This window comes from Gopherus evgoodei, chromosome 2 (assembly GCF_007399415.2).
Source record: "Gopherus evgoodei ecotype Sinaloan lineage chromosome 2, rGopEvg1_v1.p, whole genome shotgun sequence".
Classification (NCBI taxonomy): domain Eukaryota; kingdom Metazoa; phylum Chordata; order Testudines; family Testudinidae; genus Gopherus; species Gopherus evgoodei.
In genome coordinates, this window is record NC_044323.1 from 221,913,413 (window position 1) to 221,936,204 (window position 22,792).

Consider the following 22,792-nt stretch of genomic DNA (forward strand, 5'->3'; position numbering starts at 1 on the left):
AACTGTGACTGCTGGGAGATGTTTTATTTAAAAAATTATTGAAAATCTAATTCATTTATCAGACTAAGTACGTTCTTTGCAGCAGCATTTCACAATCTTATTTTGTTTAGCTTCCTTTTTGAGCAGTAAAAATGTTGTACACTGAAAGAGGACCTTACACTATCTTTGAGTTGTGTGCTGCCTAGAACAGAACGTACAGTACTGTTTGTTTAATCAACATGCCTTTATCACTACAGAGTTATGAGGTGAAGAGTGTGCTGGGAAAGGAGGTGGGGTTATTAAACTGCTATGTCCAGTCTGTAACCAACCATCCTAGCTGTGTTGTATTGGAGGAAATTGTCCTTCTGGAAGCAAGAAGAAACTAACCTGAATGCTGTCAGCTACTATATCTATGGACTTTGTAATGTGGTTATTTGATAACTATGCCCACAGATAATGTATAATGCAAGCATGATAAGTAGTGAGGTAGTTTACTAAAACTGATTTAGAAAATATATTATTGCTAAACAAACTATGTAAAAAAAAAATTCTGAATGTTTATATTGTTTTTGATCAGTCCGGAAGTTGAGTATAGTTCTTGAGAGTGTTCTGTTGGAATAAATGTTCATGAATGTAAAACAACTTGTCCTGGAGGTTTGAATGTTTGTAAAGCATGTTTTTGGTGATATTTTTATAATAGGTGTTATGAATATTTTAATTTTGTGTGTATCAAAAGAATAATTTTTTAAAAATTTTTTGAGTAAAGATTTTAGCATGAATGGTGGACCTTAATTAAATTATCTGTTTTAATAATTTCCAGAAGCATTATACCCTGCACACCATTGATACTTAACTGTAACATTACCACACTGCAATAAATATTAAATACAGATTTGAATGAGCCTCGTTATCTTTCAGATGTGATAAATGGTGTCAAAGGTATATTCAACTAATGTTTTATAGTTAGTCATAGTCTAAATATAGAAATACTGTGGCATCTAAATTTCCCATGAGGTGGATGTTTCATTTATATAGTATGTGTTTGAAAAGTAAAGAAGAAACTGGTTCAGGAGTGGTATAATCGTACTGATAGCTGCACATAGATAGGGTGATATGGTTATAACCTTAATCTGAGTTTTTTATCCCAGTCTTCTTTTGTGTTCATAACTGAAATTTAATGTAAGACTAGACCTTAAGGTTAAGGCACCGACTGATTCTTTTCTTTGCTCTGTACAGCACAGAGCACAGTGTTTGCACTTAGTGAAAAAAACAATAGACCAGAGTTATACGGTAACTAGTTTTGCATGAAAAGATTTTGCCACCTGATCTGTGGCTATTGAATAGACAAATAACTGTATATCTGTCTCCTACTAGTCATTTCAGATAATGGAATGACTTTTGAGCACTAATAAATAACCAAGCCTTTGAGTCAAAAAAGACCATTTCTTCCTTAGTCATTTTATCTTAAGAAAAAGCTACAAACACTGGGCCTAGTCCATCAGATAATATCAGGTGTAATACTTACTGCTGTGAATAGTCCCACTGAAATCTATGGAACTATTTTCTGCAGGTAAGCACTACACCCTAGTAGTGTTTGCAGCATTAGGCTGATTTTCTGCAGGTCACTGCTGCCCCCACACAGCTGTGCTGTTAATAAGTATACTTCCAGATTATGAACAAATTTAGATGACTAAACTGACAAATATATGCAGTTATTTTCAATGGCAGTTCTGCCTCTTGGACCCTCACTGTCAGTAGAACTGCACAATAAAGGTGGTCAGTTTGTTCATGGAGTATAATTCAGAATACTAAACCTGTATCCACACACAAACTAAAGAGTCATGTACTTGCAGCAATAATGTAAATAACCTGTTCATTCCACAACGAATACATTTTTCCTGTGAGATTTCATAGCCTTAAAACCTCTTTGTACAAGTAACAATATACGTGGCTTGACCTGATTTAGGGTTATCTTACAGCTGGAACTCTTAACTGTTGTCCTGAGTTTTTAAATTTAATAGCAAAATTTAGCTTCCCTTGTTTTGTTTGTTATGCTACTTGAGAACCATGATAGGAAATGGTCTACTGGTTGTTAAGAGTTCAGTCACTGGTCGATACAGTTAGCTTGAACTGTTATAAATAGTAATTACTGACAACATTTGTACAGCAGAGTGTAGTCGGAGCAGGAAGGTATACTTTATAACCATTACACTGGCAGAAATGAATTTTAGCCCTATTAATGAATACCAAAGTGTTGCCTCCATTTTCTTTTGAGATGTTTAAAACGTTTATAGTGCACTAAATAAGCCTACTTGTTTTTCTTCCCTAATTTAATAGTATGGAAATTAAACTTTTTAAAAAGTTGTACTTAAAGCACACCTCCAGTTTGGGTTTTACTGAAGAATCACAATTTCATATTAAGAACAGGAGTACAGACTAACACGGCTGCTACGCTGAAATTTTCATATTAATACTACTACGCATGGTTGTTAACTCCTGGGAAGTACAGCTCCACCTGTTGCATTTACTCTCAACCCCTGGCTCCAAAGATAGGGCAAAGACATGAAGCAGAAGTGATTAAAAATGCTTTTTTATTCTTAGAAATGCTGTAAAAATTGATATAAAAGGTTGAGCATGCTCAGTCTTTTTCCTCCTCCTATCTACAGTATAAAGGAGTTTTGAATCATTTTTACAAATGTACCATAGCTGCATCAATATGAATAAAATGTAGAAAAAGGACAAAAACGACTATTACAAAAATAATTTAAGGGGAAAACCACAAAAGTTTAGCTTTTTTCCCTTTCTCTATATATATATAATTTTTTTTTGCAAGTTTGGCGGTTAAAAACACAGGCCGAGCCCAATCTTGCTACAACATTCAAAAGAAACTGAAACCCAGCACAATTTCACTGTTGTCTCTTCCTCTCTCCCTTAATGCCGCTTAGGGAGCCGAGCAGCAGCGGCCCCTCCACAGTCCCAAGGCGCCGTCCCCACCGCAGGGAGGCCAGTCCTGGCTCTGCAGCGCCGGCTGCTCCGTGCAGGTCTCTGAGGTATTAGTAGGCTAAGGCAGTCCCTGCCCACGGGGTTACCGGCAGTCGGTGCCCGAGCCGGGCTGCAGGAAGGAGGCGCCAGGCAGCTGCTTGAAGAAGTGCCTGAGGCTGGTCAAGTCCCGGCTCAGCTGCTCGATCTTCTTGTGCAGCTTCTCGTTCTCGGCCGACAGCTCCAGCAGCTTCTGCTGCATCTCCTGGTTGCGGCGCTTCGCCTTGTCGCGGCTCTTGCGCACGGCGATGTTGTTGCGCTCCCGGCGCTGCCGGTACTCGGGGCTGAACCTGTCCACCCACTTCTTGCCGCTGCGCTCCTTGCCCGCCGCCGCCGGCTGCCCCTGCCCGCAGGAGGAGGAGGACGAGGGGGACCTGGTGCTGCAGCTGGAGGGCGAGCTGCTGCCCGCGGGCTCGGGCGAGGTGGGCGGCGTGGGCTGCCCGCTCAGGTTCATGATGGTCTGGGCGCAGGTGGCGACCTGCGAGGGCAGCAGCGAGGCGGAGAGGTCCCTGTCGCTCCAGTCTGGCTCCCGCTTCAGGGCGGCCCGCGGGGCAGAGGAGGAACCGGGCCGGGGCTCGCCACCCAGCAGGGCGCCGCCGAAGTCCTTGGCGGGGTCGCGGGCCGCCGGCGGTAGGTACTCGCCGTAGTCGCCGCCCCGCTCCGCCTTGTGGTTGCTGTTGAAGAGGTCGGCGAAGAGCTCGTCGTTGCACAGCTCCAGGTTGGGCACCGCCGACATGGAGTCGATGTAGGAGCTGAAGTCGATGGCGCTCTCGTCCTCGTACATGGCCGGGGCGGCGGCGCTCAGCTCGGCCAGGCTGCTGGTGCCGCCGCCCCCCTGCTCCTCGGCGCTCATGCCGCCGCTCCCGGGCTTGCAGGAGGGGCTCAGCCCGCCGCCGCCCGCCTTAGTGTCGTAGAAGTTGGCCGGCTCGAGGGACCAGTTCCTGTAGCATGCCGGGGAGTCCAGGCTGTACAGGGCGGCGGCGCTCATCGGAGCGCGGCCAGGGGCTGCACACGAGTTACAGGGGGCACCGGGGCTCGGCTCCGCGGGCTGGTAGCGCCGCAACAGGTGAGTGGCTCCCCCTCCGCTGGCCCGCTTGGCTGGAGGCTGCTCCTCGGCTCACCCTGCCCGGCGCCTTCACCGCAGAGCAAGCGGCGGAGTGTCACGCTGGGGCCGCCAAGAGCGCCCAGTCCTGGGCCGACGAGGAGTTTGCTCCGAAATCGGGGACAGCGAGTCTGAACCTGGGAGCAGCCGCCCGCCCCGCTTTTATGCAGCCCCGGCCCCGCCCCCTGCCCCAGTGACGGGGAGCGAGTGTTCCAGGAATCCCTGGGGCCCCGGGGCGGTGCAGCGCGAGGGGAGGGCTCGGCCCTGCGCCGCTGCCGGGGGGGGCAGCGTAACCTAGAGCTTAGGCTGTGCCTCGTAAATCTGCTGCAGCAGCAAGTGGGGGGTGGGGTGGTGAGGCTGCTTCCGCCACAGAGCCGGAGCCCGTGCAGGCTCCGCTGGCAACGCGCCTGTGGTGCCAGTGCCTAGGACGGGCGGCAGGACTTGCTGTTCTCATTCCCACCTTCCTGTTTATCGGAGTTCGCGCTGCTCGGGTTCCTGGGGAGGGGAAGGGGGCGAGAAACCACTTGCCCTGAAACAGACACGCACAACGCACGTGGGCTGCAAACGTCCCCCCTGGGCAGGCCCAGGGTAACTGTTAAGCCCCAAGAGCAGCGCCAAGTAATTGAGAGCCAGAGGCGAGCGGCTGAGGCAAAGCTCAGCGTCGCCGGGGCAGAGCGTGTCCGAGGCGAGGCCGGCCGCGGTTGCCAGGGACGGAGCTGGGTTACAGGCTGACAAGCAGCGTCTCGCCTTCACCCGGGCGGGGGGGTTGCCTGGTGAGGCGGCGGCGAGCGAGTCTTCGCCTGCTGCACTTGAATCTGTGCGTACCTCGCCGTTTGTGTAGTGCAGTGAGCGGCACCAGACGTGGGTTAGCGGGAAACTACGCCTGGCCGATGAATCCCCCACCCCGTAGCAAGGCTCCGCTCCTGTGCGGCCGCTCTCTTTTCTAAAGGTGCTCACACGTGCGTTGTAGCAGTGCGGTGTTGCACGTTGGAGTTTCGACAGGTTAAGTGGCACGTACACAATGCATGAAGCAGTGGGGGGGGGGTAGTCTTGTGCTGTTTGACCACGTGCTAGATTTTAGCACCACAGAAAATTCGTTCTCTGCATGAAAACCATGAAGTGCTTTGCCTCCTTGGTACGCGTTGCTCTCTTGTGGCTGAATAGGGCATATTTTTGTATCGGTCACCTCAGCCTACGATGTAGGTCACTTTAAAAGTTTGTGGGGGGAGGAGTGGTGTACTGCCACCTACAGCCAGGGTTGGGAACGCACTGGTGCCCCGGTTCCTAGTTCAAGCAATCATCACATCGTAGCTAATGCGAAGCGTTTTCCTCGAGGTAACTCGTGAGTAATGTAAATAGTGAAAATGTAACGTGTTCTGCGTTAGCAATACAGTCATTTCTCTGTTTCGTTTTTGAGGAGATGCTGTAGAATTACAACAATGGTTTGCGCGGTTTTGATGCTAATAATTAGCGTCCGCACAGCCTTGTGACCGGGTTGCAGCTGATGACACTATAAAATAACACTCCAAATAAATAGTTAATCAGAGTTTCCTACCAAGGAAGGAATGACGAGAAAAGAAAAGAAAAACTTGTAAGTAGAACTGACCTGAAAACTGAATTGTATGCACTATAGCCAAGCAGTTATGGGCAATGAAACTGTCCCCATCCTTTCCCAGAGGTTCCAGTATAGTAATACACCTGCCAGCATTTTCATCAGGAGCCCTTATGACAGGGGATTTATGCCATACTAGATATGCCAGTTCACAGTCACTAATAACTGAGGGGGTGGGTGGAGGGTGTCTGATATCATGGCCTCAGGGGCAAAACACAATCTACTTTAATAAGAGTTTTGCTTGAGCAATCACTGCAGGCACATACTGAAAAGCTTGTCTTCCTAAATACTTACCTCTAAAAGTGGATATTATCACCACACCGGTTTATAGGGCTGTTGCTGTGGGCTTTTAAAGAGCTGCCGCTTCCCCAAAAAGAGAATTTGAGGGCAGCAGTGAACGAAGTATTCCGCTTGCTCTGAAACAAACATTTTGAGATCTTCCAGGCTGAAAGGTACTGTAAAAACATAAAAAGAACTAGGAGTACTTGTGGCACCTTAGAGTCTAACAAATGTATTTGTTAGTCTTTAAGGTGCCACAAGTACTGGTTCTTTCTGCTGATACAGACTAACATGGCTACCACTCTGAAACCTGTAAAAACATAGTCATTAAACGTTCTGTATGTAACTAATTATTAGGCTCAGAAATTTTTGGTGATGGGGAAGCTAATAAAAACACTCTTAGAATTTAGGAAATCTTCCTGCTGGTTTGCAGTCTAGTATTGTTAAATGAACACCACCTCCGTCATTCATATTGGCTGGAGGAGTGCATACCAGTGGTTGCCTGACATTTTGATGGATAAACTCTTTTGACCTGGCACACTGCCAAAGTCACTCTGAAATGTAAATGAGTGTAGAAAATACAACTTTTTCCAATGAAGGCTTTAAAGAGGAATCAGTATATATTTGTAGAATAAACATACAGACACCTGAGTGTTTCACTTTGTGAATGTCACTCTAGTGCCCTCCTGAGGTTCAGTTAGTTTAGGAGAAACTACTGTGGCTACTAAAAAGGCAAGAACTCAGCCTGACAGGTTGGGACAATCTGTTCTAACTGACAATATATTTGCCTGTATGTTTCAATACAAGATGTTCTTTTGACAGCAATAATATTGTAAATGTACATTTATGGTGTTAGATTACGAACTAATCTGTCTTCATTTTACTCTAAAATTTCTCTCTTCCCTCATTCCTTTCAGTGGCCTATTAAAAAAAAAGTTTTGATGAATATACTCCTATTTCAAAATCAATAATTGATACTGGTAAATGAACAAGTATACCTGAAACAAAATAAATGTAATAATAATTAAAGATACAATGTGTAACATTTAATTTTCCCACCTCCCAAACATTTTAAAAGAATAGTCCATTGGCTGCTTATAAAAGGGAAAACAAAATTGTCAAAATATGTTTGCTTGGGTTTTTTAAGAGAATTAGCTAAAGCAATTAATATTCAATATGAGTTGTCTAGTTTCTCTCTTCATAGTTAGACTTTAAAAGGACATTGCTAATAGGGTGACCAGATGAGAGGAAGAAAATATTGGTACACATTTGGGGGGGGGGGGAAGTCCACTGGCACAGCAAAGAAAAAAAAAAGCCAAGTGTGCTGCTAAACGAGTGAAATATCGGGACAAAGACCTAAATATTGGGACAGTCCCGATTTTATCGGGATGTCTGGTCACTCTAGTTGCTAAAGTCTGGTCTACATATATTAGTTTTTGTACTGGTATAACTATTGCAATTAGTGGTGTGCATTTTTTGTTTGTTTATTTTAACCAAAATAGTTACAGCAGGATAACTCTCCTTGTGTGGATGCAGTTATACACCTATAACAACTTCTTCTTTCTTTACGGGAATAAGCTATACCAGGGGTTGTCAAACTTGCATCACAACCCCATTCTGACAACAAAAATTACTACATGACCCCAGGAAGGGGGAACTGAATCCTGAGCCAGCCTGAGCCCTAGGTGGCAGGACCAATGCCAAGCCCCACTGCCCCGGGTGGGGGGATCAAAGCCAAAGCCCAAGGGCCTGTAACCTGAAGCCTAGGCCTGAAGTCCCCCACTTTGGGGTCCTGACTCACTCTCAGTTTGAGAACTACTGAGCTATACTATCTCAAGTACCTTCATACTAGTACAACTGTCCACACTAGGGGGTTGTATCACTTTGCACACAGAAGCTGTACTGCTTTTAACTATGTAAGTGTAGTTAGACCAGAGGTCGGCAACCTTTCGGAAGTGGTGTGCCGAGTTTTCATTTATTCACTCTAAGGGCATGGCTACACTGGAGAGTTGCAGTGCTGGTGATGGAGTTACAGCGCTGCAACTCACTCTGTGTCCACACTTGCAAAGCATGGCCAGCGCTGCTACTCCCTGGTTGCAGCGCTGGCTGTACACCTGGTTTGCTTGGGGTGTAGCGATTCCAGCGCTGGTCATCAAGTGTAGCCACCAAAAGCGCTGTTATTGGCCTCCAGGGTATTAGGAAGTATCCCAGAATTCCTGTCCACAACAAACCGGAAGAATGGCTGAACTCTGATCTCCCCCTAGCTACTTAGCTAAAAAAACAAACACAGTTGCTCTTTGCTCCAGCGAGCGAGCGGAGGCAGGGGAATTGCTTTGGAATGTTCACAGCTGTTTGCTTGAGGAGAGAGGGGAGGGGAAGTGTTGAGCAGCTGCTTATATGGTCTAAAGACTATTTAGGAGTGCATAATTTGCATTTAGTGAATAAGAGAGGGGTGGGGGAAAGGTCAAAACTTTTAAAATGATTGAAGGTAGGCACTGTGTATCTTCCAGTCCTTAGAACTTGCAAGGCAGGGAGCTGAGAAGTGTCAGCTCCAAAAATCCACTCTCTCTGTCTCCCCCAGTCACACTCCATCCCACCCCCCTCTTTTGAAAAGCATGTTGCAGCCACTTGAACGCTGGGATAGCTGCCCACAATGCACCACTCCCAACAGCGCTGCAAATGTGGCCACACTGCAGCGCTGGTAACTGTCAGTGTGGCCACACTGCAGCGCCTTCCCTACACAGCTGTACGAACACAGCTGTAACTCCCAGTGCTGCACATCTCCAAGTGTAGCCATACCCTAATTTAAGGTTCCGCATGCCAATAATACTTTTAGAAGGTCTCTTTATATATTATAAGTCTATAATATATAACTAAACTATTGTTGTATGTAAAGTAAATAAGGTTTTTAAAATGTTTAATTTTAAATGAAGCTTCTTAAATTAAAATGCAGAGCCCCCTGGACTGGTGGTCAGGACCTGGGCAGTGTGAGTGCCGCTGAAAATCAGCTTGTGTGCTGCCTTCAGCACATGTTCTATAGGTTGCCTACCCCTGAGTTAGACAGTCTTGTAGGCATAGCTTTAGTTTGTTCTCTCTGGACCTGATCATGCAACTCTTAGTTAAATCAATAGTCCCCACTGAGTTTAACCTTGACATGCATTAGCGTTGCATGATTGAGCTGTATTAACATAATTGTAATTTTGTAACACTAAATGTACCTTATAAATCAATATTTATTTTAGGTGGATCAGACAAGTAGCTTAACTACAATACAATATACTTACAAATGATATTAAAGATCAGCAATGGACTCTGTGTCTCACATGTCTCGGTGATCTCTGAGTTCACAATGCTTGCTAATCTGACCTATAATCTGTCTGGACACTGAAGACACAGACGCCTTTCTTTCCATTCTCATTATTCATTATTTTGAAACCTAATACTAGTCCCATTTTTTTGTCTATTTAATATAACTTTTAAATTGTTTAAACATATGAATTACTATAGATAAAACGTGCAACAACCTTCGCATATGCTACATATGTCTACACTACAAAATGTAATGCCCATATTGCCACAACAGCCAAAAATGGTAGGGATGGACTGGGATTTAAACAGGACTCAAACATTTTTACTGTCATAAAAGTGTGTTCTTCATGATCTCTCTAGCTCAGATGCACCATTGTTTTTCTAAACCAGATGCATAAACTCCCCAGCCTCTGTTTTACATTCTGACCTGGAATTATCCACCTAATCATTTGTTTTGGAACGCACTCTTGCTCTCTATATATGTCAAAAATTAAATAGTGTCAGCCTATGCATAGGAGCGATTGATATAAAATTTAACTTGCTTATTATGTAAAACTCATATTCCCTGGCATAATCTGTGATGCCATATTCCATTTCTACTGAGCTTTGAAAATCCTCTCATGCGTGTTTCCAAAATAGACACCCCTACCTCAATATAATGCTGTCCTTGGGAGCCAAAAAAAATTCTTACCGCGTCGTAGGTGAAACCGCGTTGTATTGAACTTGCTTTGATCCACCCGAGTGCACAGCCCCGCCCCTTGGAGCACTGCTTTACCATGTTATATCCGAATTTGTATTATATTGGGTTGCGTTATATCAAGGTAGAGGTGTATATTAGAAATTCTTTTAGCTGACATTGGGTTGGGGGAGTTAATCTTGAAACAGATGCAGCGTTTGTTCAGTACAGCATTTTTTGGCTCTGCAAGGCTTGGTTAGCAAAACCTATTCTCAGGGTTATGCTGCCTTTCATGATGGTACTGATGCACAGAGGGAAGTGAGTTCCTATTAAACACAGAAGGAATCTTTGGCACTGTGAGGAATTCTTTCCATCCAACTATAACAATGTTAAATTATTTAGGCCCAATCTCTGACCTATGTTGATAATTTCTGTTACAATAGAGGTGGAGCTACACGGAATCTGAGAACATTTAGTATGCCGGTGTTCTGTTTCCTTGACATAAGGTTTGTTATACTAATATGGGAGGGTGCTGCCACTTCTGTCTGTTGTATATAGATGCAGTAGTGACATGTGGCATAGACAAATACAGCAATGCAAGCAGAATGCATTTCTATAGAAGACTTTTCTCACCTCCATAAATGTGCTACGTGCCAATTTTGTGGGTGGTTTTTCTGTTTTTTTTTTTTTCCCATCCTAGTTGCTCTTAGCACTATGGCCTCTGTTTATATTGCGACTACATGCCCTACAAACTTTGGCCTAGCAACCTGAAAGTCAGCTAAAAGGTGTTACTTGTAAAGGTGCTCTTGTAGTCTTCCCTGCAGATGCACTAAAAGGGCATTAGTTTACATAGCTGGGTATATACAACATAGGGAAAGGCACTTCAGCTCCCTGGGATCAAGTTTAGTTCACAAGCGTTTTACTAGTTTTTCTCTCACACACACTCTTTATGGGATGGTCCACAGATGAGCAGGAAGGAACTGCTTTATGGGTAGTGTTTCTGGCAAGTGACAAGTTATCTTAGAAACTACATTGTTCTCTTCCCCAGAGTGGAATCTGTCATGAAGTGACCCTGATGGAATGGAACCATGCCAGCAAAAGGTATTTTATTTAATATTGATTGGATTTTAACAAAAAACTTAAGATGCTACTTTTCAGTCTGAAAATGGATACTAGTGTCACAGCAGGAAGAGAACTCTGCTTTTGCCTAATGAAATATCAAACCTAGACATTGTGAATCTGATCTGTTCCTTTTGAAATCAGTTTTATCATTGATGCCAATAGGAAAGGGCAGAATATCAGGCTTAGAACAAATGGAAAAATGCCTTCTGTATTTCATGTGACTGAAATCTTAACATTGTTTAATGAATGCAAAATAGCAATGCATGTGCTTGAAAGCGAGGGAGTAAGTCCTAGGAAAAGCAGTACCTTGCAATAGGAAGAATATTTAAGTAAAATGGAAACAGGAGTTAAAATGTTGCTGTAAAATTCAACACTAGTATTTCCAGACACCATATCTTTCCATTGACAGTAGAACAGATAAACAACATTTATGTAATACACTAAAATGCCTCTGAGTTCTGCTGTCACTGACCCCCACAGCTAGATGGTCATTGTATTTTTGCTTGTTGTTTTTTTTTTTTTAAGTGTCAACATTTCTGTATACATTTCATATGTAAATCTTTGCATAGTCCATTGCTACTAATATGACTGGCTGACTCAGAAAACAGTCTCACATCCTTGATCATAGGTCAGCGACTACAACGTTGAATGAGTTTTAGAGCAATAATATTTGGGAAACATTCCTTAGCATATTCAAGATTATGCATAAAGTAAGTTTGTGGAGAGGGTTCTCAAAAAATATTTTTCCAATAAAGTTGCTTTATCTAATTGTGTGACGTTTCTAACCAAACCTTTCAGCAGGGCAGACCAGTTGTTGAAGGGGCTTTCACACTCTAACAGAGTGACCAAACAATCTCTGCTCTGGAACACCTTGCCGGTTCCTTGAGATATATATGAGGAAAGTTAGGTGCAAACACCTAAAGCCTGTAATATCTAGGGCCTGGTCTACATGTAAAACTGAGGTGTACCTAGCTACATCAGTTGTGTGGTGTGGGGGTGGGGTGTGAACAAAATTCACACCCTTGAAAACCATAGTTAAGTTGACCTAAGCCATGATGTAGACATCGCTAGGTCAACTAAAGCATTCTTCCATCAACCTAGCTATCACCTCTTGCAGGGGTAGATTAAATAAAATTACAGAAAAAATCCTTCTGTTGCTTTAACTTCTGTAGTATAGACACAGTTTAAGTTAGGAGGGGGAAAGGTAGTGTTGAAGTGAGAAAGACAAGGGGTGTGTGAAGAACATGAACTTCATCAGTAATCTCTAGGAAAGGATGCTGGAGTTGGTCATGGACAGGGCCAGCTTTAGGCCGATTCCCGGGAATCGGGCCCTGTGCCTTAGGGGCCTTTTTAATTTCTTTTTTTTACTCATCCGGCACCTGTAGGGGAGGGGTCCTTAGGTGCTGCAGAAGACACGGAGCGGACCCCCCACCTCACCCCGCCGAAGTGCTGCCAAAGCCCCGGACCGCCACTAGGTATTCAAATCGAGCCCTGCAGTTCATAAAGCCGACCCTGGTCATGGAAAGTGGTGTCTTTTTTAAACTTGTGGTTGGTGTGGAACAGTATCCCCAATTGCAAATCAGCAGAGCAATGCTGAGAGAAAGATGATTTTTTTCCCCCTCCAAAGAATGTGTGATCCAGAGTATTTACGTATTCTGAACAGTTTCTTTTTATTAGTTGTTGAATAGAATTTGTATTTATTGTTTATATAATTTCCTGCATGCAATTAATGTATTTTTCTTTAGTTAATCTAGTATATCTGCTTGTTTTAACCAACGGCTTAATGTAAAAATAAGCTAGCCTTGTGGCTAATTATAAAGTTATTCTATTTATCACCTTCTTTTAAGCCAGTTGAAACAGTCTCGCACTTCCTGTGTGCCAAATACGCTCTTGTTGCCTTCTTCTGAAAACCCTTCCTGTTTGTGTCAGCACCTTCCCATACCTTGCCTGTTGCTCCATGTATTTGTCTGTTAGACTAAATGCCAGAACAGGGGCTTTGTTTTTTTGACATGTATGTATTTAGCTGTAGAGCTGTAACTCAGCATAGCACAACAGTTGAAAGGATTAAACGATGGGGTTGGTTTACAACTAGATAGTGAAGTACTCCTCTGACTGGGTAACTTAAGTAAAGTCAATGGCCTGGTATTAAAACCTTCAGCTTGGATCTCTTAATTCCTGGATGGAAGAAAAGGCTGTCATAGTGAGATAGAATAGTATCAGTAATACATCACTCATGGGACTGAGTGGTCTGTTGCTTATAAATCAGACATCAATTTTATATCTAAAAATCATCGAGGTAGGAATCGCATGATAAAGTGGTGCCCTGGGACAATTAGTACATTTCAGCAGCTGGGCTACATCAAAGGCTTCCATTGCTGACTCTTGAGCTTACACAGTACTCAGAACTGGTATGTAAATCTTTTTGGTATTCTATTTTCCCCCTCCCCTGATCCTTTGTAGTCCACATTCATCACACTTTTTCCAAGGGGAAGGGAGTTGTCAGGGTGGCTGGGACAATGGCTATGGGCGTTGGCTATCACTTCATAAGTTCCACTGAAAAATTCTTTACACCAACTCCTTCTGAGAGTGTTGAGGCAACTTAAGTGTCCAAAAAAAATTTTTTTTTTTTGAAGTGCCCAGTCAGAAAAATGCAAATTTCTTGTGAAAGCTTCAAAACTCCTATGTGAAAAACCTGGTTAAAGTGTAAGCCTAAACTATCTATTTTACAGGTCAAAGTACTCAGCAAGTTTAAGAGGAATGTGCAAAAAGGGCAATTTAACACCTCGTTGGAGTCAGCCACTTGACATCTGAACATGAACTCAGTTTTTCATGTGACTCTTTACTGTGCTTTATGACTTTAGAAGAGACACACAGTCCTTCCACACAGACAGCTTTAAGTCATGTTGTCTTCTTTATTGATATCAAAAGATAAAAGGAGCAACATGCATTCAGAAGAATCATACAAAGGTGAGTATATAAAAATACATTACTACATTGCACATGTTGCAGTGGACAAAAAAACAACTTTGCATATATAGTGCCCTGCAATTTAAGAGGAGGGAAAAAGTAAGTGTCCTAAAACTATTAATTTAGAAATGAGCCATTACTTATTCTACAGCTTATTTTTTTTAATAGACAGACCTCCTGTACAGCACCCAGGAGTTTTTGTGCCAGTGGTTTTCCCAGTAAAGATCTAATATGGCCCCAGACTCGGTTGTACTCATTCAAAATGCTGTTGACTGAGAATCTGGAGATGCTGATTTACAGTGCGAGAATGGAATCAAAGTGAACAATGCAAAACTCTTAGCATTAGAAAGGATGTTAAAATGTTCAACCTTTTTAGAAGGGGGAAAAACACCTCACAGAAATATTATTTGTTGCTTCTTTGTGCCACTCAGTTTCCAACTCTGAACAATTCCCTTTATGCTCTTTAGCTTCAGTTTATACATTTACCTGCTCTTATTTGTTTTATAGGTTCTTATCCAGCAGAGAGACTGATGGTCCATCTGCTTTCAGGTTGAAACTGATGCCAGGGAAAGGAAGTCAGTGTAGAAGCAGGCCTGAGATGACCTATAACAACAGTTGCAAAGAAGAGCCTACCACAGCAGAAAAGTCAATGGTGCTTGCTTTTCATTTTTTAAAGTTATACTTGTTCATTCCTCCATGATAATCACGCATTATTAAAATGTCAATGGGAAATGTCTTCTTAAATGAATTCATGTTAATAACTAGTCATAATATTCTGAAAGACACTAATTCATTCCCATATACTCTCTCCTGCACTTTGTTTGGCACACACACAGGTTACCTCTAAAAAACTGCTTTACAATAGATAAATCATGCTTTTGGTGTGGCTAAAGTCAGACTTTCCCCCCTTAAATCTCCTCATAAGCAAGTACTGTAAAACAACAGACTATGTTGTCCTGTGCTGCCAGCTCATCCACAGCAGAAAACGGTAGAGATACCAGCAATGCCTGCTTTCAGGTATGGACTCAAGACACTTCTGTTAAATATGATTCTTAAAACATGAAAACTTTGCAGTTTAAATTTATGCAAAACCATAAAACATCTTTATGATTAGTCACAACTTACTAAACATCTCCTATAATTGTTAAAACAGGCTATGTTTTGGTCATAATTGGTATTATAGCAACTGATTTCTACTTCTAAAAATGAGAGATTTCAATGTGTATCATTCAATAGGCTATATGTGTTGATTTTATCTAATCGCTCTTTGTGTGGATTAAACAATACAGCATGTTAAACATCCATTCAAAGATTGTGTTGTTTTTTCTGTTAAATACAATAGCTTAATATCATGGGCCTTAGCCTTCAGTTACCATATTCCTTTCAAGTTCCTAGTACAGAGACATTAGTTCATAAATTGTCATCTTTGAGTAAGTTCTACCATGGTATCACAACCCTTAATCAGTTCAGACTTACCACTGTGGAAAATACAAATTAATTGTTTTTCTGTCCCTGCGCGCCTCCCCCACCACACAGTAACTTGACTGTAGTGGTTTGGCTTAGAGAACACACTCCATTTGATTATTTCCTTACAGCCCTTCTTTCACATCCAGGGTTCCCATCCTTCCCAAACTCTGCCAAGGAGATTGGGGTCTGTTGCTTGATCTATAAGGCATCTCACTTGGATTTCTTCCAAAAGTCCATCCTCTGGTTCTTTGGCTCGGATGTTGTGATCTCTGCTTCCTTGAGCTACAGCTACATATTCCTTGTAGGCAGGTGATTTCTCATGGCCCAGTCGTAATTCATCACTGAAAAAAAGAAAATTCTGAAAATCTAGACCTTGGGGTTTTTTTATTTTTAAATGAGAGCTTTAAGGCCTAATCCTATGAGGTAGTGAGTATTCTTGACTTAATAGGTGTTTAGAGTGCTTAGCAAGTCAAGATCAGGTCCTTAAAATGAGTGATCTCAGGCTCTTCCCTCATATTGAGCATTTACTATGAACATCTTCGGCTTGAGCTCAAGTCTGTGAGATTTTCAAAGGGTATGTCTACACTGCATCTGAGAGCGAGCTTCCCAGACTGGGTCCACAGACTTGTGTTAATGGGGCTCGCACTAGTGTGCTAAAAGTAGCTGTATAGACAGTGCTTTGACATTACAGCTTGGGTTCTGAAAGCCGCCCATGCCCGGGCTTCTGAGCTGCACCCTTAAAGCACTATCTACACAGCTACTTTAGCAAGCCACAAGTCTGTGGTCCCAGTCTGGGAGGCTCGTTCCCAGATACAATATAGACATACAGAAATTCTGGGTAAGCCTCTCAATCAAACTGCTACTTGTATTGTACTGTCTCTCCCCTCCCTCACCTGCCAAGTGCTCATCTGAAAAAAGGCAGCCAGTTGTTTTCTGCAAAGTCTGCCTCACCAATGGAGGTCAGAGCAGAAAACAGTTACTCATTCTGTCACACAGCAACCTAAAGGCAATCAAACCTGTTGCTGCCACAGCTCTCCTGGGTGATACGAATTGCACTTGGTCCCGCTAGTGAAGGCAGGGGGCTGGACTAGATGACCTTTCGAGATCCCTTCCAGTTCTATCACACACACACACACCCCTCCCTTTCTATTCAGCCATTTAAAAAGTATTTTTAAAATTTTAAACAAGCTTTTCATTCATTGCACCAACCCAAAATTAATTTAAAAGGAAAGGATTAATTGAATTTTAAAGACTAAAATACTGTGATTTCTAGCTTGAGCCAATCTTGACTGAGCTGATTAAATCTCAGTAGGCCATCACATTCCTAGGCAATTTAACCATTTTTTTTGTAAACTAACTAATTTATTTGTATGCCTCCCTGACAGTTGCCTCAAGATTCCTGCTAGACTACTATTTTTTTTTTTTTTTTTTTTTTTAAAGAGTCCATTCAAATTTCACCTCTACCCCCAAAGCTTTATGAAGAGCAACAGCTTGTGAGGGGTGGGAAATAAATAGGTTTACATGGTGAGGCCACACATGCTGCCAAGAAAAATAAATGCCCAGGAGTACAGAGGAAAACTGAGCTGGAACAAGGACACTCAGGAGCTACAGGGTAGTTTGGCTACTAAGATGATTCAGACAGCTTTTGTACATCAGAACAATTCACTCTGCCAAGAAGCGAAATGATTAAATTGCCCCCTTGTCTTCCTTTTCTGCCATTAAGTCTGAAGGTAACAAGTCCCTGACTCTTTCAATTGCAAAGGTTTTTAGTCTCTCTCTTGGATTTCCAAGTCCTTTAATGCCTTACCAGGTGAGTACTGCTGGATTGGCACCTGCCAGCTTTCTTTTGGCACAGTTCACTTTCTGCAAGGGATACCAGTTTATTTCAGCTGTGTTTACTTCCTTAGACCATGTGCCGCCTTTTTTCAACTGCTTCAATTCAAAATTCTAATGAGAGAAAATATTTTTCTTCATTTATCATAAATTACACAAACAATCATACGCCTAAACCTCTCCTACATTCTCACGGCCACCCACATCCTCAGGAACAAGTCAGAAAATAATCTGTATTGCAAAGAAAGTGGAGGGCAGGATATTTAGCGGAAATTTACTTCTGCCTGTGACTTAAGTTACTTTGCAACTGAAAATATGACAAACATTTGTATTTCTGCAGATTCAGCAAAATGGATGAACAATGCTAACCTGAACATAGGAAAGCACATCATCTTAAACTCTACTTTGATCTGCTTGAGTGAAATCTCAAAATGTTGCTGCCTCTAAAACTAAGGAATAATTTATTGCACATAATTACATCAGTTTAGCAAATTCTGTACAGGTAAAGGTAGTCTGAAAATATTTATACTCAAACTTTTAATTCAGTAACTGGTTTCAGAAGTATTTTCATAAACAGCACATTGTATGAAATGCATGATGTCATGTTTTACATGAAACTAAGTTGTGCTGCTTATCATGTGACAAACTGAAAATACTCTATTTATACTACATTATGGTGATTCATGCTATCACCCTAAGATTTGACAATCTCAGGGTACGTTTACACTATAGGATTATTCCGATTACACATAAACTGGTTTTGTAAAACAGATTGTATAAAATCGAGTGCACACGGCCACACTAAGCACATTAATTCCGCAGTGTGCATCCATGTACCGAAGCTAGCGTCAATTTCCGGAGCATTGCACTGTGGGTAGCTATCCCGTAGCTGTCCCATAGTTCCCGCAGTCTCCCCAGCCCATTGGAATTCTGGGTTGAGATCCCAATGCATGATGGTGCAAAAACTGTCGCGGGTGATTCTGGGTAAATGTAGTCACTCATTCCTTCCTCCGTGAAAGCAACGGCAGACAATCATTTCACGCCCTTTTTCCCTGGATTGCCCTGCCAGACGCCATAGCATGACAACCATGGAGCCCGTTTTGCCTTTTGTTACTGTCACCATATGTGTACTGATGCTGCTGACTGAGGTGGTGCTGCAGTGCTACACAGCAGCATTCATTTGCCATTGCAAGGTAGCAGAGACTGTTACTAGTCGTTCTGTACTGTCTGCCTGTGCCACTGTAAATTGGCAATGAGATGATGGTTATCAGTCATTCTGTACCATCTGCTGCTGTCATGGGTGCTCCTGGCTGGCCTTAGCTGAGGTCGCCAGGGGTGCAAAGACAAAAATGGGAATGACTCCCCGAGTCAATCCCTTCTTTATGGTTTATCTAATAATAGAGTCAGTCCTGCCTAGACTATGGGGCAAGTGTACTAGAGAACCAGTGTATCAGAGAACCAGAGAGCACAGACGCTCCGTGTCAGATCCCGCAGAAATGATGAGCTGCATGCCATTGTAGGGGGCGCCCCTGCAACAACCCCACCTGTTGCTTCCCTCCTCCCCCAACCTTCCTGGGCTACCGTGGCAGTGTCCCCCCATTTGTATGATGAAGTAATAAAGAATTCAGGAAAAAGAAACACTGACTTTTTAGCGAGATAAAATGAGGGGGAGGCAGCCTCCAGCTGCTATGATAGTCCAGGCAGAACATTAAGCGGTGGTGGGGAGAGGAGCCCAGCATCCCGCTGCTATGTAGTCCAGGCAGTACAGAATCTTTTCTTTAGACATGAAAGTGGGGGGGCTGATGGAACTCAGCCCCCAGTTGCTATAATGAGGATGGTTACCAGCCGTTCTGTACCATCTACCGGGAATGACCGAGAGTCATTCCTATTTTCACCCAGGCGCCCCCGGCCGACCTCACCTGAGGCCAGCCAGGAGCACTCACAGGATGAGGAGGACAGCGATCAGTCCTTTTATACGGTACCGTCTGCCACCAGGGATGGGAGGGGAGAGGATGCTGCTATTCATTGCCACAGCACCGCGTCTACCAGCAGCATGCAGTAGACATAGGGTGACATATAAAAGAGTCAAGAAACTGGTGGGGAGGGGGGGTAAATTGACGAGATATATCCTGAAACACCCCGGACAATGTGTTTGACCCTACAGGCACTGGGAGCTCAGCCAAGAATCCAAATGCTTTTTGGGAACTGTGGGATAGCTGGAGTCCTCAGTACCCCTTCCCTCCCTCCAAGAGCATCCATTTGATTCTTTGGCTTTCCGTTACGCTTGTCACACAGCACTGTGCTGTGGACTTTGTATCACATCCTGGAAATTTTTTCAAATGCTTTCTCATTTCGTCTTCTGTAACGGAGCTGTGATAGAACAGATGTGTCTCCCCATACAGCGATCAGATCCAGTATCTCCTGTACGGTCCATGCTGGAGTTCTTTTTGGATTTGGGACTGCATCGCCACCTGTGCTGATCAGAGCTCCACGCTGGGCAAACAGGAAATGTAATTCAAAAGTTCGCGGGGCTTTTCCTGTCTACCTGGCCAGTGCATCCGAGTTCGGATTGCTGTCCACAGCGGTCACAATAGTGCACTGTGAGATACCGCCCGGAGGCCAATACTGTTGATTTGCAGCCACACTAACCCTAATCCGATATGGTAATACCGATTTCAGTGCTACTCCTCTCATCGGGAAGGAGCACAGAAACCAGTTTAAAGAGCCCTTTATATCGATATAAAGGGCCTCGTTGTGTGGACGGGTGCAGCGTTAAATTGGTTTAATGCTGCTAAAATCGATTTAAACATGTAGTGTAGACCAGGTCTCAAGATCACTCATTCAGTACAGAAATGAAACTAAATAACACAAATTAGAAATGGATAAAAGCTATCCCTCTGTCCAGTCCATCTCTTACCCCATAAGAAATCAGTGTCTTATTTTACATGTTTCAAGAACTTGGCTTCTGCCAGGATCTCTGAAAGATTATTCCCCAGCTCAATAAAGCTGCTGATAAAGATAAAAGGGAAACGTAGGCTGACTATCAGGAAGGACTTCATTGTTCTATCACGAAAAATGATCAAGTAACAAAGGCAAAACTAATCAACTTTAGGCTTTGTTCATGAATAGAAAGGCAAAACCGAAAGAACAACCAAAAAAATCTACCTGCCAGTCTAAGGAAGGTTCTTTTACAAACACATCCATAGTGCTGATCAGGAGGTCTGGCTCTGTGCGGAAGGCTCTTAGGGAATGTACCATCACACTATAAATGAGACCTGATTCTTTCATTGGCAACATCAGATTAATGAACTGGCGAGTTAGACGAAAAGGCATCAACTCTGGCACTTGCAGAAACTACAGAAGAACAAGGAAAAAGCAAAACCCATGAATTAAGAAACCTTGAAACTCAGACACAAAGATAAGTCTTCTGCATGAACCTTAAAACATTGCTGGCTACTGAACTGAAAATAAGGAGGAGCTCACTGAAACCAGAGCGCTCTTGGGTTAAAGTTATCGCTATGAATACTTGTCAATAACTACTATTTGAAAGGATGGATGAGCAAGGCCTTCTGATTTTCAGAAAGCATCAAATACTGATACCAATATTAAAAAAATACTTTGCTCCCTGCATAGAGCTGTAGAATTTATCAGCTTGTTAGCATCAACCAAGTTATCTGGAAAAAGATTCTGTTCTAATGGTAACTAGAATCATTTTCTTAACTTATGGTGTCAAGTATGAGAAATCATCAAATTCAGCACAAATAAAATACTTTTAAATCCTTTAACGTCAATACAAAATATAAAGTAATTGACTGACCACCAGCCACCGTCAGCCCCCAAGACACCCAATAGAGTAGTCAACAGAAAAGGATCAGAGGAAACATACCTGCGTCGCTGAACCAAATGCATGTCCAAAGTCTATTCCCACCATGCCGCCTGTCTCCATATTAATCATGAAATTGGACAGATGTCTGTCTCCAATACCAAGAATCCAGTGGCTGATGCACATCAGTGCATGAGAGCTGGCAAAATGGGATCGCAGAGATAGAAAGGCCTCAGGAGCTGTACTCATCTTAACAAATCCCCTCCTTAACAAAAACAAAAGTCCAGATGTTGTGAAACAAACATTGATATAGCTTTTGTAAAACAACACACAGTAACTGTCAGTGTACTCACCTTAAAAGGTCTCCTGGAACACTGTTTTCCCTGTTTCTGAAAGACAGGACTGTTTCTGTACGATTAGCTCTACTGCAAGTCAACAACAGAATGCACTAGTTATTGAAACTGTACAATGAGAAGATATAACACTTTTAAGAGAATCTGGGTCCTTACATCAAAGAACTAACATTTTGTTTAACTCTGGAACTGTACCAATCACAGGGAGTGTTTCCTCAAATTCAGAGGAGAAAAGATGACAAAATGTTGTTTGTTCCTAGGAAGATAGAAAAGACCTACTTTCTAGGCAGCCATTCCCAGAGTGAAATCTCCTAATTTATCAATTCAATACAGTGGAAATCAGGGAGAAAATAAAATAGATGGGATAAGCTTCAGTGTTAATGCAGAAATACAATCAAACTTAAAAATCCAATTGGACAATCCCAAAAAATTGGTTTAGTTCTAGTTTGGAACAAAAGTCCAACATTTTTAAGTTCTCTGTGAAGCAGAGTTACTGTTTTCCACCCAGCTGCGCTGAAAGCCCAGGCTCAGGGGCAGATAACCAGGCGGGGTGCGCTAGCGTTGGGGATCCTGGGCTTCCAGGCTCTCTGCTCCCTGTCAGCCTACTAGGTGCGCTGTCAAGGAGGCGGATGGAAAAGCTGGCAGGAAACAAGGCAGGATTTTGTTGGAATCTTACCTGGTTTCTGGCTGAATTTCATCAAAATCAACACTGTCCCAGGAACATTTTGATTGAGATGATTTAGCAAATTCCACCAGAAATGTTTTGTCGATGTTTCTTACCAACTGTTTTTCTGAAAATTACGTAACTGTGAGACCTACCTGTACATAGTCTTATAGCGTGCAATGCCAGTCTCCTTCCCAGCCATCTTGGACAGCCAGTCACTGTACGCGATACGAGGGCCTTTTCGGCTGCGGACAAACAAAAGGACGGGTGATTTAGCTACATTTTTGTGTGCGCAAAATGCAAAAGAAAGTAACACAATACAGTAAACCAGAGTGAAGTACAAATATTTTGCAATCAAGTTCATACAAAGCAAATATTAGACACAGGCCTTCACCAGCCACAGGGCTCTCTAACTCAGTGCATTCTGTTGAACTGTTTTTTTCAATAGGAACAGCAAGGCCTTGAGAAGGAAGTGTGAGAGAGCAGGAATTGATCCGAAAGCTGCCTTGGAAAGAAGGGTCTTGAAAATTTTGTAACTCGTGCAAAAATCTATTTGACCACTTTTTA

General features: G+C 42.9%; 3 protein-coding genes and 1 long non-coding RNA gene across 5 annotated transcripts in view; 2 read left to right on the forward strand and 2 right to left on the reverse strand.

The window, feature by feature from the left end:
• The window catches only part of SPIDR (scaffold protein involved in DNA repair), a 330,382-nt gene extending 327,531 nt beyond the window's left edge, over nucleotides 1–2,851 (forward strand). The window contains exon 20 of the mRNA XM_030553056.1: nucleotides 237–2,851. Within this exon, the coding sequence (XP_030408916.1) occupies nucleotides 237–365 (129 nt within the window). The 3' untranslated portion in view covers nucleotides 366–2,851. The remainder of the gene's footprint in view (nucleotides 1–236) is intronic.
• Nucleotides 2,554–4,269, reverse strand: CEBPD (CCAAT enhancer binding protein delta). The gene has a single exon (XM_030553063.1). It carries the CDS (start codon nucleotides 4,004–4,006, stop codon nucleotides 3,065–3,067), a length of 942 nt encoding a protein of 313 aa, XP_030408923.1. The 5' UTR covers nucleotides 4,007–4,269; the 3' UTR covers nucleotides 2,554–3,064.
• A 6,771-nt stretch (nucleotides 4,270–11,040) lies between these two features.
• LOC115646773 lies at nucleotides 11,041–14,677 on the forward strand. The gene is made up of 3 exons (XR_003999120.1): nucleotides 11,041–11,097; nucleotides 12,504–14,085; nucleotides 14,593–14,677. It is a non-coding gene; the product is annotated as an uncharacterized LOC115646773 (long non-coding RNA).
• PRKDC (protein kinase, DNA-activated, catalytic subunit) overlaps nucleotides 14,017–22,792 on the reverse strand; it is a 189,722-nt gene continuing 180,946 nt past the window's right edge. For both annotated transcript variants that reach the window (XM_030553055.1, XM_030553054.1), the window contains exons 81-86: nucleotides 22,381–22,470; nucleotides 21,562–21,633; nucleotides 21,272–21,473; nucleotides 20,551–20,739; nucleotides 17,360–17,499; nucleotides 14,017–15,893 (exon numbers count right to left, since the gene is read on the reverse strand). In XM_030553055.1, coding sequence (XP_030408915.1) covers nucleotides 15,689–15,893; nucleotides 17,360–17,499; nucleotides 20,551–20,739; nucleotides 21,272–21,473; nucleotides 21,562–21,633; nucleotides 22,381–22,470 — 898 coding nt within the window. In that variant the 3' untranslated portion in view covers nucleotides 14,017–15,688. The remainder of the gene's footprint in view (nucleotides 15,894–17,359; nucleotides 17,500–20,550; nucleotides 20,740–21,271; nucleotides 21,474–21,561; nucleotides 21,634–22,380; nucleotides 22,471–22,792) is intronic.